Here is a 15,834-nt window from a genome sequence, read left to right as displayed (position 1 = left end):
AAAACACCAAATGTTTGATATTGTACAAATGGGGGTTACAAGGGAGGAATGTATGTTTGTGGTTCATTGTAGCTCAATAATGTTTGATAAAACATATAACAATTTGTTCCTTTTATTCGTACGTATGCTGTGATCCCGGGAACGACTTCCCGAGCAAAACGACGTCTATTGATGTGCTAAGCGTTGCAGACGGACAAACCCAATGAAAGGTAATATTAGCTTTCCCTAATCCATAATAACTAAAAACAGTCCCCCAATTAACGCGAACAAAACTTACGGGAATACGACACACAGATGTAATTTACATACGAAAGATATTGATGAAATTGTCCAACTCTTAAAATACGCTTTTTATTGATTATTACGATCTTTTACAAAGGAAACGTAGATTTACTTTGGGAGGAGAAAATACACAAAAAGTATAAGACAAACGACGAATAATTTATACAACATCCAAATGCATGATTCAATCTTGTCGAGGCGGTGGAGGACGCGGTCCAGCCCAACATCAACAAGACGCGATGGCAGCATGTTTTCCTCTGTTATTAAATTGTGATCTTCAACCCACCGGAACCACCCACAAAATCGACATTTAAAATATAATTTATGTGGATTTGTGGTTGTCTGTGAAATCCTTAGTTCAGTTATGCAAGTGATGCATGTTGGACAACTAATCGTCTCGCACCAGAGCATCTTCCGGCCATCTACGCATCCCACGTTTGCCGGCGGTGACCTTAGGGAATTAGAACTATGAGACATTAGGAACAACCCGGCGTTATTTGATTTTAAATTATTTAAAATGAGCCAGGAAGTGGCCAATTTCTTGTGGCTTATATAGCTGTGGTGGTCAAAGTCAAAGATTCTTTGACAAGCTTCCAACACTTTTGAATTTTTACTGAGGGAGGCGGGAAAATTCCCGCTCAATGTTTCAAATTAATTTTGGAATTCTCCTATTACTACGTTGTTTGGGATAGGCCATTTCGTACGTTTGGGACCTTAATTTAGAATTAGTTTTTAATGTATCGTATTTGTTATTGGTTAATTAATCGTACTGGTTAATTAATCGTATCGGTTAATTAATCGTATTGGTAAATTATTCGTATTGGTTAAGGGACTGAATGTGTACCCGGTCGAGAAGTCGCCCCAATCTCATTTGGGTCTAGGGTTGAAAATCTAACCAATGACGGTATAAATTCGACCACGCTCACAAACCTTAGTAGTGTTAAGAACCCGATTGTTGATTTCAAAAACCCATTCAATCCGATTACCTTAGATTTACCTAATTCATTCACGTAGGAGGTAATTATCATTTTATAACCACATATGTATATAATTATGTAGTAATAGTCTTACTAAGTGTAATGTATGGTCGTATGCGTACAGATCGTGGTCATCATGAAATCATAAAATTTCAATTTTCGTATTTGCATAAATTAATAACACTTGATATTTTGAATATAAATATCAGGATAACATCATCGAACATCATAACATACGTAAATTAAGACAACCATGTAATCTTACATTGTTATATTGTTACGTAAACACATTTTATTCTAAGACGTGAGAATTTTCAATTTTAAACACATATTGTAAGACATAAACACATTATATTGTAAGACGTAAACAACCTATTAATGAGGTACTAATACTAATAAAAGTTCACAAATGTAATCATTACATTTTATTACTAATATTGGGTTTGGAGTCATTTCAAATATGAGTTAACAATGTTCGGACACCCTAGTGTCGAATAGGTCACGGCAAATTAAAGACCTATAATATCCGACTTTTAACACATTAAGTACCCTACACCCTTTACCTTCAAACATATCACTAACTCGTACATAACCCTAAATTCCGATTCTTAGTAGTCTACTGTTCCATACCGACAATATGAGTGTGCCAAACTACTTATGATAACAAAACCACATTTCCCTAAAATTCAATTCTTAGTGGTCTACTGTTACATACCGACAATATTAGTGTCCTACAAGTCATAGTAACTAACTCGTACATAACCCTAAAATCCGATTCTTAGTAGTCTGTTGTTCCATACCGACAATATGAGTGTCCCAAACTACTTATGATAACGAAACCACATTTTCCTAAAATCCAATTCTTAGTGGTCTACTGTTACATACCGACAATATTAGTGTCCTACAAGTCATAGTAACGACAACACATAACCCTAAAATCCGATTCTTAGTATTCTGTTGTTCCATATCGAAAATATTAGTGTCCCAAACTACTGAATCAAACGAAAACATCACCAAAGTCGGATAAATTGTGTTCAACATTCAACTATTGATTTCACTCAACAATAAGAACAATTATGCAGATAACGTTAAATTGCAGTAGTTTGCATTTAGTGGAAAAGTACTCTGAGCGGTACCAAGTAATAAGATCAGTAAACCTGGTGGTACCAAACGACGTAATAACTTTTTAACCCACCTAGGTTGTTAGGAATTTATTGCACTACGTTTTTTCACCGACAACTTTAGTGTAGTATTCACTTCCCTTTATAGTTGACAACCTCCTTCCAGTGGGGACTCCTCAAACCAACCCACTTCATACCATTTCGTTTCTCCTTCTAGCTGTTCAAACCCTAATTGTTTCCAAATTCTCCACCGGCAAACCTGTCAAAAATGGACAAAGGCAAATCTATCCTTGTTTGTGATAGCAGTCGAACACTACTCTGCCACCCAAAAGCCATAATGTACTTCGAGCAGCCAAAATCTTCAAACGGGCCTGAATTGAACTACAACACCACTTACTACTCCATCGACGTCGAAGACGCAGAAAAGGGTCTCCGTGTGCCGCACGCAATCAAAACTGACCTGAATATCCAGCTTTATTGTGCCGTTAGTAAGTTGCCTTACCACCCTGTTATGTTCCCTTGTTCTGTGATGGTCACCTCTGCAGGTAAAATCCTGCCTGCACACCACCCTTTAATTACGGACCACCCTAATATGCATCTAGGGTTTTGGGCCTACTTAGATTGGTGTTCCAACCGGCTTGCTGCACAAGGGTCGTGGTTGTTGTACCCGAACAACCTCCTCGCTGTGGTAGACCCTAGACCAGCTGTAGTTGTGGACGACCTCCCTGTGTACAATTTCCCTGATTCCAGGAGCCACGTTTTCATTGCATCCAACGCTCATGCTATTCATGTTATGAGTGTGGAACATACGTTTACTGGGGTGGAAATTACTGTTGTTCCAAGGTATTTTCAGACCAAACCACGGGCTTACACTGAGGTGTGCTTAGAGGGAAAGACTATGGTTGGGACGGAGGTTTCCGCCTTCATACCACGAGGTACGGTGGACGTTGCATGGAACGCCCTATCCATGACCAGACCCTCATTCAGAGCCACCTTCTTTGAGATGTTTGCAAGGCACCATCCATCACTCATGGTCGTTACTGAAGCCCGAATAAGTAACAACGACTGCAGGGAGCTAATTAGCAACTTACCAGGAGAATATCAATCCAAATGGTTTGAGAATCAATGCGGAGGGGTAGTCCTTATGTGGCGGGGAAACGACTTGTTACCAAACTACAATGAATCTGATTTGGGTTCGGCCAACCTCCTGTTTACTGTCTTATTTGAGGTACTTCATTTAATTTCTTATTTCGGTTCCCAACGCTTTGTTTTACACCGTCTGGTACTTCCATTAGGGTACCAAACAGGTATGCTTACTGCATTGGGTTGACTCCTTAGTACCAAACAGGTGTACATAGTACTGCATTACAATGCATACCGGTACTTTATGGGTGAGTATGGTACCGTTATGGGTGAGTATGGTACCGCTACCGCTATTATTATGTCTCATACGAACTATGTAATGTAGACAATTAGAAAACATTTAAGTTGATTGTAATCGTTTATTTGATTTATGCAGTCGGTGAAGCTCCAGAAGCAACCACTTGCGCGTAAACTGGAACTGTAAGCGCCAGAGCCTGGAGCTATTATACACAATTTTCCCCATCAGTGTGTGTGTAGTACTTATTATGTAGGGTGGTTTTTACCTATAGTATAAGAACTTAGTTAGGTACTAGCTTAACTACGGCGTAGTATTTATCGGCATAGTATTCATCACCATGACGTATTTAGTTATAAGGTTTGGGTAGATTTTTCTATCCTACTTCTATGGCGTAATAGTAACAGGTAAGTTATTTGTTGTTGTTCAGACATTGCCTACCTTTAGCTCGTCGGATATGTAATAGGTATATTTTGTAGTTTCAACCTAGGCGGCGCTGCCTTCCATGTAATATTTTGCGGATGATGCTTTTCGTATTACTAGTCTTATTCTTATTCTTCATACGTATTATTCGTCTTTATTTTTTTTTTAAAAAGTACTGGTGTTACGACAAGATGTAGTACCCCTATAACTTTAACAAATGGTCGTTCTATAACAGATATCGCAAAAACACTAACACAAATACTGTAAAACATAGCAAACACGAAGTAGGGTACCAAATTACCGAATTATACATGGTTTAGTACATCTTGCCTGTACTAGTTCAGAGTTCTGTGTCAATAATGAAAATTCAGTTTACAAAAGTATCTAAAGTAACCTTATTTAAGTTACGACATCATGTAAACCCCAAATTGGGTTACAAATTGAACCATATGGTTACAGAGGAATGCACATATGGTAACACGCCATAATTCAGACTTATTGGATGGAAGTCAATCAACTTCAAATAACGTACCACAAAGGTAGATTTGTTGGGTGATTTCACCATGGAAATCAATTCTAATTCTTCGTAAGGTCATGACAACCGAGCAGGTCTTGAGTGAATACTGGATTACCACTGGCGCCATGTATAGAATGCGTTCCACACCCACCCTCATTGACTAAAAAACCCGGATTGGACTGCAACAAGTGTTTAGTAGTTGGTTGATAACTATGGTGATCCGCATGGGAGGTTTCGTTCACAACCTGGAAACTATGTCGGTGCTGGTTATGATTTGCAGGCATACAATGAGTCCCGGCCTCTTGATAATTTCCACCTCTGCTGCTGCTGTTACTGGTGAAGTAACGAATGGAACCAGCATTCTGGGACATTTGCGACATCTGAGATATTTGCACTCCACTCAAGTTTTGCGACATTTGCACACCATTAATGTTCTGGGACATGTGTAAACCGGATAGGTTTTGGGCAATTGGACCACCAGATATGTTTTGTGACATTGATATACCACAACGGTCTTGGGACAAAAGTACGTCACCACCCTCCGGGGTCATACGAATCCCACCCACAGACATGTGAATTTCTGTCTGTCCTGAGGGAAACAAATTTGTGGCAACAACTCCACTTACTCTTCCAGATGACTGTATACATGTCAAACTCTAATAAATACAAGCTAAATGTTGTTGACGGTTAATAAACATTTAATAACATGAGTGGTACAAAAGGACACGAAAAAAATCACCTGAAACTGTTGAACAGATACCCCATTGTTGTAGTTCTGCTGAGGGTATACCATAGTCCCCCTTACTTGCCCAGCCATTTGAGGCGGGTAATCAGCACTATACCCCTGGAAATATCACAAACTCAAATCAATATTTGTTTAAATAGAATATCACAAACTCACAAACTCACATCAATATTTGTTTAAGTTTAATTTGTAGCGTATGTGATTCACTCACATATTGATCGTGGGATCCCCAACCAGGATGGAAGGTGTTTGGCGGCTGCACGTAGTTATGTTGAGGAAGGCAAGTGTTCTGACAATTGCTGGTTTCTGGAAAGTCTTGTGGTACAACACTCTTGTTTTTCCTGACTTGCTTCCTTGTGGGGGTTTTATTCTCACCTGGCTGTAAAAATCTTTTTTCACGAGTCCTGTGAGCCTTTAAACCACCGCGCGGAACAGGATCTTTAACCATAACAGGGGGGGTAAGTGTGGTAGTATCATCCCCAACGCTGTTTGGAGGTTTGTTAACGGAGCCTGGTGTCGTAGGACCAACAATCGCCATCATGTTCCCCCCGGAAGTCAGTGCACCAGCTTCGTTATCACCAACTGCTGAAAGAGCATCACTCTCATCAAGACGTAACACAATATTCATAATACCTTCTATGACCAAATCCAGCTTCTGCTCGGAAAGTGATCCACGGAGGGCAGCAGGTTCCACCGCATTCATAATCCGGTCATAGCGCTTAACTTCTTCTGTTTTCTCGGGATCATGATAAGCAACCTTCACAAGAGTGTGCTTGCGTTGTATATCTTTCCTCCATCGGTCAACTATATATCCAGCAGGCACATTTTCCACATCCTCCACGTCCAACACCTTAATGATGTGCCTACACATAATGCCGTGGCACTCGAAATGTTTGCAGTCACACTTTGCAAATGAGGTCTCCTTGTTGAACATCACGACGTATATACGCTTCCGGCCCGCCAAAGATATTTCCTTTCTCAAGAACTTGGACCATACCCATACTTTGTCAGACACCGTATGCTCAACCTCCACATCAGAAACTACTTTCGAAGTAATAGGTGTTACGTAACATACCCGCATACATTGGATCTGGACTTCAACGAACTTCGCATCCGTATATAGTTTCTGGAATTTCCTCTCCACAGCAAACTCTCTAACCAAAGACCGAGTAAAATGACAGCAGTTCACATCAGCAGCTTTTTCATCATTGGCCCTACTTTCCATGGCCTTGCAGTACCTAGGAGCAAACTGATATAATCTCGTATTCTTCTTCAAGTACCCGTCGAAGAAACTGTTAATACCCTCAACCCTCTGAGTCGTCTGCATCCCCGCCCAAAAAATATGCTTCACATATGCAGGTATCCACATTTCTCGCTGATTATACAACCCTATACATTTAAAAAAGGTCATTAGGTAAATTAACAACAAAGGAATTGAACATGAAAGACATTCTCACCAAAGACAATGCCATATATGAAATACCTACCACATTGCACATGTAAATCAAATATTTATTGCAGTTTGGTACATAATTAAATGAAAACGTGTATCAATCCAAAATGTTATCGCGGTTTCGTATGATGTATACTTTACCATATCACGATTAGAATTAAAAGTAGTACCAAACCATTATAAATACCTACTAGCCAAGCTTTCCTTAGCCTCCTTCAGCTTAAAAGTTTCCACCACTTCAGCCCAACCTTCTTCGAATTCAACAGGGGTCAAACTGTTGTATATGACATTCTGTAGGGCAACTTTTATTTGGGGAAAATCAGTCATCGAACCCAATTTTCGGCTGAACTTCTGCATAATATGCCACATACACCAACGATGTCTGGTTTTAGGCACTGGCATTGCTATTCTAATTGCCTTCCTCATAGCCGCATCCTGGTCGGTCATAATAGCAGCGGGAGCTTTACCCCCCATACAAGACAACCATGCCCTAAAGAGCCAAACGAACGTTTCCGCGGTTTCATGAGACACTAATGCACATCCAAGCAAAATTGTTTTCCCATGGTGATTCACCCCAACAAAGTTCGAAAATGGCAACTCATACTTGTTTGTCAAGTACGTGGAGTCAAAACAAACCACATCCCCAAAATACTCATACGCGGCTCTGCTACGAGCATCAACCCACATTACATCCTGCAACTTCCCTGTTTTATCAAGCCGGTGGAGATGGAAAAAAATTTGATTATCCTTTGTCATTTTATCTAAATAATTTATCATTGCAACAGCATCCCCATCTCGTAGCCTCAATCGCATCCTCCTATTCAAAATATTATGCACGTCTTTCTTCGTAAAACCAATATTCTCTACACCATTCCTTCTTCCCGCTAAGTTATTGAAAATCTGAGCCACAGGTGCACCTGAATCGTGATCATTTTCAATCTGTTTCAGGATTGTCTGAGTTATTTTCCTGACCCGGAACATGGATATATGGTTGGACTTGGTAGGAGTGGGAATGTGGTTCAAATGTTCAGTAACAACACTCTTCACAACCCATAAATTCTCTTTGGTCCGAGCACCATATAGCATAACAGGGCAACTACACTTCTTCGTCTTCCTCTTAAGAATTGGTTCCTCTGCGCAGGTAACTACCCTGCCATTCACCATCCGCCGGTATTTTGGCCTTCCATGACACTCACACCTCCAAACATAGGTCCTCAGGGAATTCGATTTGCCCGTTTCACTGTCTTTCACCCCGCTCTTATTCCCTCCCATACACACTACACCAAAACCTTGTTGCTCCCCATAGGATCGAAAATAGTTATTCAATGCTTCCCAATTAGCAAAAGACATTCCAACAGAAGGGGTCGGTAGAACGGGACCTTTGTTCCGCTTCGTAGGAGTTGTATACATATCTGCGTTAATGGTTGAAACCCCATCTCCATCACCAGGGCCGCCAATGTCTCCATCCTCCATACAAGTAGTGTTTCGCCCCACTCCCATTTCTCCGGATTCATCATAATTATCATCTTTAACCTCATTCAGGTCATCATCATTCTCAATACACAATTCTTCATCTAATTCATCTCCTTCATCTAATGCTTCATCATAATCATCCACAACATCATCCTCGTCATCTTCCCAACGTTCTTCACCAACTTCTACGTCCCCAACTCCCCCATCTTCAGACTCTACACCATCACCTACCCCATCATCTTCGTCAAACCCATCATCACTACAATATTCCCCTACATCATCCAACAACTCTTCCTCCCCATCCAATTCAAGAACCTACATAATGAAATTTATTGTGTTTAATTTGGAGTATGGTACAGGCTTCCGATACCAAACCTTAAAAATGTTTACCAATGAGTTCGTGTTCCCCATTGCCTTTTCCTCTTTTAACAAAATGTTTTCCGTAATTTCACAATTTATCAATAACAATACCCTAAATTTTATTCCAATCATCGTTGAGATCCTAATTATTATCCCAATCATCTTTATCCTAATTTTTCCCCCATATTTCGTAACCAAATTCAAACCGTAATTTCTACATTACTCAAATTTATAACATGGATAATAAAAAAATTCATACCATAAATAATTCTCAGTCTCTACTCACTGAATTGAATGACCTCATTTTAATAAATATTTCGAAATTATTTTTCCACTAATAGTTGAATGCATTTATTGTATGAAAAAATGAAATATTTGGTTTATTTACAACTAATTACGGAAACTTGGAAACATACCTGGTTTAATTGCAACCTCCTTTTGCTTCCAACCACTCCTTCACCCTCCTTAGAAGTTCTCATTTCCGGCGCCTACCAATTTTTGGCCAACTTATCCACGCCTACTTCATGACAAACACCATACACAAGGTGAGCCCAGCTTCCACATTCGAGGGCTTCATTCATACGGATTTCAAAATTTTATTCAAACAAACCAGATCTGAAAGATAATTATGAAATTGGGGGAAGAAATTAAACAGAATAGAAATTAAAGTTTACGGAAAAAAAAATAAGCAAATTATTTCACCATTTTTGCCGCCTAAAATTTCAGCAGTGACATTGGCGCAATTGGGGAAATTTTCACTCTCTCTACAATTTCACCAAAATTCCATAGCGCTAAGAATTAACCCCCATTTCCTTTTTCTTTTCTAACTTAAATGACCCCACTTCTGATTTTAGTATTATTCTATTGCTAGTATACCATTTAAATGGTATACCTAGTATACACAAAGACTTCCTCCATGGTTTGTGCTTGTTAGTTGTTAGTTTGTTACCTCAGAGTTTTACAAATTACAATCAGATATCAGCTTTTTGTTTTACGTTGGCTTTATAAGTAGGGATGGAAGCCTTTAAACACAATTATATTATTTGAAGCTGACTCCTTAAAAACTTTTTACTTACTCCTGATCGAATTGTCTGGGATAATTATATTGGCATGGCTCTGAGAACTAAGTTGGCTATGTTTTTCTGATAATACTAAGCTGACTGCTAAATTAATGTTTGTTGTTAGCTCAGATCGAATTGTTACTGCTAAATGTTTGTTGTGATTGTATGATAATGTCTTTGCTATATATATATATATACTCCGTAGTGCTTCTTCTAGCTCATAGTAGTAGTTAACTACTTAGCTTATCGATGTTCTATTTGCAGTTGAATGTGGAATGTCATTTTCGACATTGGACGACTGATTTAAGTGCAGTCCTATCTCACCTCCTTTTTCTTACTCTCTACTCTCTAGTCTATCCATATTATAAATCTACATCTTCATAATTGGGATTCCAATTTGATTATTATATATTGGCAAAAAAAATCAAGTCAAACTTTGTATATACGAATAGTGTCAAAAGTAAGGAGATACAATTAAAAAAACGGAATAAATATTTGATAACCAAACAACAATTTATATAATTTATCTTTTAAAATTACATGCGTGTCAAAATTTATCTAGGGTGAAGGGGTAAAACTAAAAAATTGGAGTATGAAATTTGATGGTTATAAACAAATATTAACATATAAGAATATGGAGCCACAGTGGAATTCTGTTCTTTGATTCGTACGGAGGAGAGAGAAAGAACGAATGAGATCACATAATGACAACTCTGCAAATACAGAGACTTGGAGAGGAGCCAGGGCAGGGGCGAACTGAGGCTGCAACGAACTCACTACACGACGTCAGATCATTTGTACTACCTTTTTTGTCCTTTTTTCTTTCCATCACCACTCCAGGTGAATGCATTATTGCTTCATTTGCATGCACACCCATATTCACCTTCCTCTCTTTTTAACAAATACGGCTCAAAGTTGTGTATTCTCATTCATTCTCCATATATATATATATATATATATATATATAGAGGTTAAATTAGGTAACTCAACATAATTAGAACCCTATAATATATTAACATATTATACTCTGTATACTCCGTATCTATATTATTGTAACATCTCTACTCAAGGTGGAGCATGAAGATCACGAATGTCATCTTGTCGAGAAAAACTCAAACTGCGCCTTTCCAAACGCTTTGGTGACAATATCTGCCAATTGTACCTTCGTCGACACATACGACGGACAAATAATTCCCTCCTTAATTGTATCACGAATAAAATGACAATCTGCCTCAATGTGCTTCGCCCTCTCATGAAACACCGGATTCTGAGAAATATGCAAAGCGGACTTACTATCACAAAACATACTCATACCTTGTTCGTGCGCTACTCCCAAATCACGTAGTAGTTGCTTCAACCACTTTAGCTCACATGTCAATGATGCCATCGATCGGTATTCTTATTCTTTGGAAGAGCGGGAAACAGTGTGTTGTTTCTTGGTCTTCCAGGAAATAGGAGACAGACCGAGCAACACAAACCACCCAGTCAATGAACGACGTGTCAGCGGGCAACTTGCCCAATCAGAATCACACCACCCCTCCAATTGCAACTCACTATCAGAGCGAAGAAGTATCCTTTGACCTGGACACTTCTTCAAGTAACGCACAACCCGAAGAGCTGCTTCCCAATGTTCCTCTTTTGGTTCCTGCATAAACTGTGACAGAATGTGAACAGAATATGCCAAATCAGGTCGTGTTACTGCTAAGTATTTCAGACGCCCAATTAGGCGCCTATACTTCTCTCCATCCGCCAATGCCATTTTATGGTTCTGTTCCATCAGAAAGTCTACAGGTTTCTCTCCCAACAAGCCAGTCTCTGTAATGATATCCAGTGCATACTTTCTCTAACAGACATAAAAACCATGACTACTACGTGTCACCTCTAGTCCTAGAAAGTATTTCAAAGCACCCAAATCCTTCATTTTGAAGCATTCACTCAAATATGCCTTAAAACTTTCCAGCGCAAATATATTATTTCCTGCAATTATCATATCATCGACATAAATTAGTACACTTAATTGCAACGAACCTTTGGAAAGAGTTAACAAAGAATAATCTGAACATGATTTCTTAAACCCATAGGACATCAGTGTCGTAGACAATTTCTCAAACCAACATCGGGGAGCCTGTTTCAAGCCGTACAACGACTTTCTCATCCTGTATAGAGCGAATAGGTACATCATTTACCCGCCACATAAATGAGTGACGAGTGTGTGAGCACTAGTCTTGAATTCCATTGTGCACTTGTGGTTCGCTTTGCGTGACGATTGTTAGGGAGGATTTGTGGTTGGATAGATTTGATTGGTTGACATTGATGCATGCTCGTTGAATTTTGTCTTGAATTGTATCCATTGTTTTGAAATATGTTTGGGGTGAAGTTGGTTTTTGCATTTATCAATGATTTCTTTCCTTAGGGACAAGAATGTTAGATTATGATACATATGACAAAACATAAATCATGCGGAAAACCTTAATGTCAGGAAACATATTATTTACACATAATCATTTAGCATAATTCAGATGCATACACTTTGTAGCGTGCCCTCCCTAGCTGCGCCCGAACCGAACAAGAACAAGTCTTTAGGACTCCAAGTGTCGTCCCTCCGTAGATAGTCCACAACACGTCCGGATCCGCCTTAAGCTTGACCAACTAGAATCGCCCTTAAGGTTCCTAGGATTTTCGGCTAATATGGGTTGCAAGTGTTTGGCTGATTTTGTTCCAAAATCTTACCTTTGAATACTTCAATTGTCTGTCTAAATATGTGACCCTGGGCACCTATTTATAGAGTTTATGGAAAGGAATTATAATCCTATTAGAATACAAATCTATTTAATTATAATCCTACTAGGACTCTAATTAAACAAACTTTATCTATTAGGATTAGATTTAATCACATTACGAATCCCGGTAGCCTTAGGATTCCGAGTAACACACACGAGTGGCACAATGCACCGCACGCAGGCCTTACGGCCCACGCACAACGCACGGCCCAGCTCGCCGCTGCCTATGATGCGCGCGCGCCCAAGGCCTTGGCTGGGCCTGGCCTTTGCGCTGGGCCTGGACTTTGCGCTGGGCCTGGTCTTGGCTTTGGCGTGTGTTTGCGCTTTGGCTTGCTGGGCGATGGCCCGACTTCGTGCTGGGCCTTCGTCTGGCAGGCCTCGTCCGATGCTAATTCGTACGATACGCTTTCGATTAAATTCTCGATTCCGGAATTCATTTCCGATACGAACAATATTTAATATTTCCGATTCCGGAATTAATTTCCGTTTCGAACAAATATTTAATATTTCCGATTCTGACAATATTTCCGTTTCCGGCAATATTTCCGATTCCGGAAATATTTCCATTTCCAATAATATTTTCCGATACGTACCATGTTTCCGTTTCCGGCAACATCTACGACTTGGATAATATTTATATTTCCGATACGATCCATATTTCCGTTTCCGGCAATATCATCGTTTCCAGAGTATTCACTTGCTTGCCTTTGACGATCTCAGCTCCCACTGAAACCAAGATCCGCCGATTCCGAATATCCATAGATGGAGTATTTAATGCCATTAAATACTTGATCCGTTTACGTACTATTTGTGTGACCCTACGGGTTCAGTCAAGAGTAAGCTGTGGATTAATATCATTAATTCCACTTGAACTGAAGCGGCCTCTAGCTAGGCATTCATCTCACTTGATCTCACTGAATTTATTAACTTGTCAATTAATACTGAACTGCATTTATTAGACTTAACATTATATGCATACTTGGACCAAGAGAATTATTTCCTTCAAAGAAAAGATCTAGCTTGGGGGAGTTTGATATGTTCATATTTTATAGTGTTTTTACCCCCGTCCCTTAGTACTTTTTGATCTCAAATGAGCTCTTCGGAGCGATTTTTAGTACTAATGTTCTCCTTTTAGTGTGTTTGTAGTTTCAGGTTCATCATTTTAGGAATTAGCATATTTGTGTGCATTTCCTACTCATTTGGATCAATACAAGAGATTATGTACTTTCTAGAGCACAAATATTGAGTTGGAAGAGTTTTCAAGCAAAGCGAATGGTGGAAGAAGTAGAAAACCGACACTCGTCTACTCTTTTGATCATAACTTCAGTTCTACAACTCCAAATAAAGTGATTGCAATTGTATTGGATTCTAGACTTCAAGATATTTCCAACAAGTGGTCACTCGCCTAATTCCGACGAATAACGAAGGAGATATAGCGTTTTAAAGATAGAGAATCGAGCAGTTTGTACGCGCGCCCGGCGGGCGAATGGCTGCCCGGCGGGCGCGTGTCGATGAAATTGAAATTTCGTAAATTCGCCTGGCGGTCAGACTTGCTCCCGGCGGGCGGGTTACGAGCTGCTCGCCCGACGGGCGGATGTCTGCCCGACCGGGCGACGACAACCCAGGCGCGTTATTTCGCTTAACTTATTTCCGTTTTTTGGGCTTTATGGGCAAGACTATAAATATAGCCCTTAGTTATTTTAGTTGGACATCTTATTTTCTAGTTTTAAACACTTAGTTTTATTCTCATAACTTAGTTTATTCTCTCAATTTGTTGCAAACACTTAGTTTTAATTTCAATCAAAAATTCAAGCTTTCATTATTCATTGTTCAATTCCTTAGGTATTATTTCTTACTTTGCTTTATTATTTTGTTCTAATTATGTTTTCAATAGTATTATTTTCTTTGTTTATTATTAATATGAGTGAGTAGTCTAATTTCTAGGGTTTTGGGAATCCATGAATTAATATGAAGGGATGATTGAATGTTGTTGATGGTTGGTATTGTGGTTAATTCCTATTGATTGGTTTCATTTACTATGAAATTAGATTTGCACAGGTTTAATTGTATTAGTCTAGCAATATCAAGTTAAGATTGAGAGATGCAATTTGATGTTTAGGCTTGTTTCAATAGGTAGAATTGGAATTGATACATAGAGAGAGCCCGTTAATTCTAAGTCTATGATTATTATCGATTAGAGAGAGCATGCTAGTCTAATTAACAGCTTTATTGATTGTTTATCATCCTGGATTGTTATTCATTGGTGAACCTATGCCCTACACCTTTTTATTTCTGAATTATCCCTATTTTATTATTTTCGTAGTTTTAGTATCAAAACCAACCAAATTCTTGTTCGCAATACTCTAAACTTTAGTTTTAGTAATAGAAAGAACGCATGTTTCCCTGTGGATACGATCCCTACTTCCCTTGCTATATTTTAGTTGGTGAACGCTAGGTTTATCTTTGATAAGAGTGCGATTTAGAACGACGCCAAAATTTGACAAGCTAAATCGCACTCCTATCAAAGATAAACCTAACGTTCACCAACTAAAATTAGCAAGGGAAGCAAGGATCGTATCCACAGGGAAACAATGTTCTTTCTACTATTAATCGACAAGTCTAACCTATTGGTGTAATACCTCGTATTTTTATAATAATTATAAATATATTTTATTATATTTATAAAGCATTTTATGATTTTTAGAATTTATTTTGCATTTAAATATTATTTAAATGTATTTTAATTAATTAGAATATTTATTATTTTAATTAATTATGAAACGAATTTAATTTTCGAGTCGGGAAATTTAATGGAGTCGCAAGTAATTTTAAAGGTTTGGGTTTTTAAATAAAAGTCCAACTCGTTTTATTAAACGAGCCCAATCAAAAGAATTTAATTCTAAACTCTAAAGCTAGCCCAATCATTTAATTGCTAAGCCCAATATCAAATTCCTAAGCCTAGCCCACTAGGGATTTGGCAGCCTATAAATAGGAATCTCCTCATTAACTGATCCCCTTATTTTTCATTAAACCCTTCCTCCCTTTCTTTCCCAACACTTCTCTCTCTTTTCTCTCTCCTTGTGCCCGGCTCCCCTCACCCACACACGACCGAGCACGCTGCTCGTCGTGCCTTGCTCGTGTCGTGCCTTCGTGCACCGCACCCCCGCCCACACTTCGTCGCTCCTCTCGCCCTCGCGCAGCGCAACACGCGAGTGATGTTGCGCGCTGTTGTTGTTGTTTTGGTACGCTGCTGCTCCCCCTCTC

At 39.0% G+C, this 15,834-nt stretch overlaps 1 protein-coding gene across 1 annotated transcript; it reads right to left on the bottom strand.

Moving 5' to 3' along the window:
• Positions 1-4,757: 4,757 nt before the first annotated feature.
• Positions 4,758-9,317, bottom strand: LOC110801925 (uncharacterized). Its single transcript, XM_022007328.2, has 3 exons — positions 9,146-9,317; positions 5,438-5,542; positions 4,758-5,336 (listed from the first exon to the last, which is right to left on the bottom strand). Exons 1-3 carry the CDS (start codon positions 9,206-9,208, stop codon positions 4,758-4,760), a joined length of 747 nt encoding a protein of 248 aa, XP_021863020.1. The 5' UTR covers positions 9,209-9,317.
• Between the last annotated feature and the right edge of the window lie 6,517 nt (positions 9,318-15,834).

Source organism: Spinacia oleracea, chromosome 4 (genome assembly GCF_020520425.1).
Source record: "Spinacia oleracea cultivar Varoflay chromosome 4, BTI_SOV_V1, whole genome shotgun sequence".
Taxonomy (NCBI): Eukaryota; Viridiplantae; Streptophyta; class Magnoliopsida; order Caryophyllales; family Amaranthaceae; genus Spinacia; species Spinacia oleracea.
Note: the sequence above shows the minus strand (reverse complement) of the source record. Positions and strands in the feature narration are given on the sequence as shown.

Excerpts from the sequence above, each read along its gene's own strand:
- LOC110801925 (XM_022007328.2), bottom strand. The coding sequence starts at position 9,208 with ATGAGAACTTCTAAGGAGGGTGAAGGAGTGGTTGGAAGCAAAAGGAGG. Across the intron at positions 5,543-9,145 it reads GGAGGTTGCAATTAAACCAG|GGGTATAGTGCTGATTACCC; the intron begins GTATGTTTCCAA and ends TGATATTTCCAG. Across the intron at positions 5,337-5,437 it reads TATCTGTTCAACAGTTTCAG|TCATCTGGAAGAGTAAGTGG; the intron begins GTGATTTTTTTC and ends ACATGTATACAG.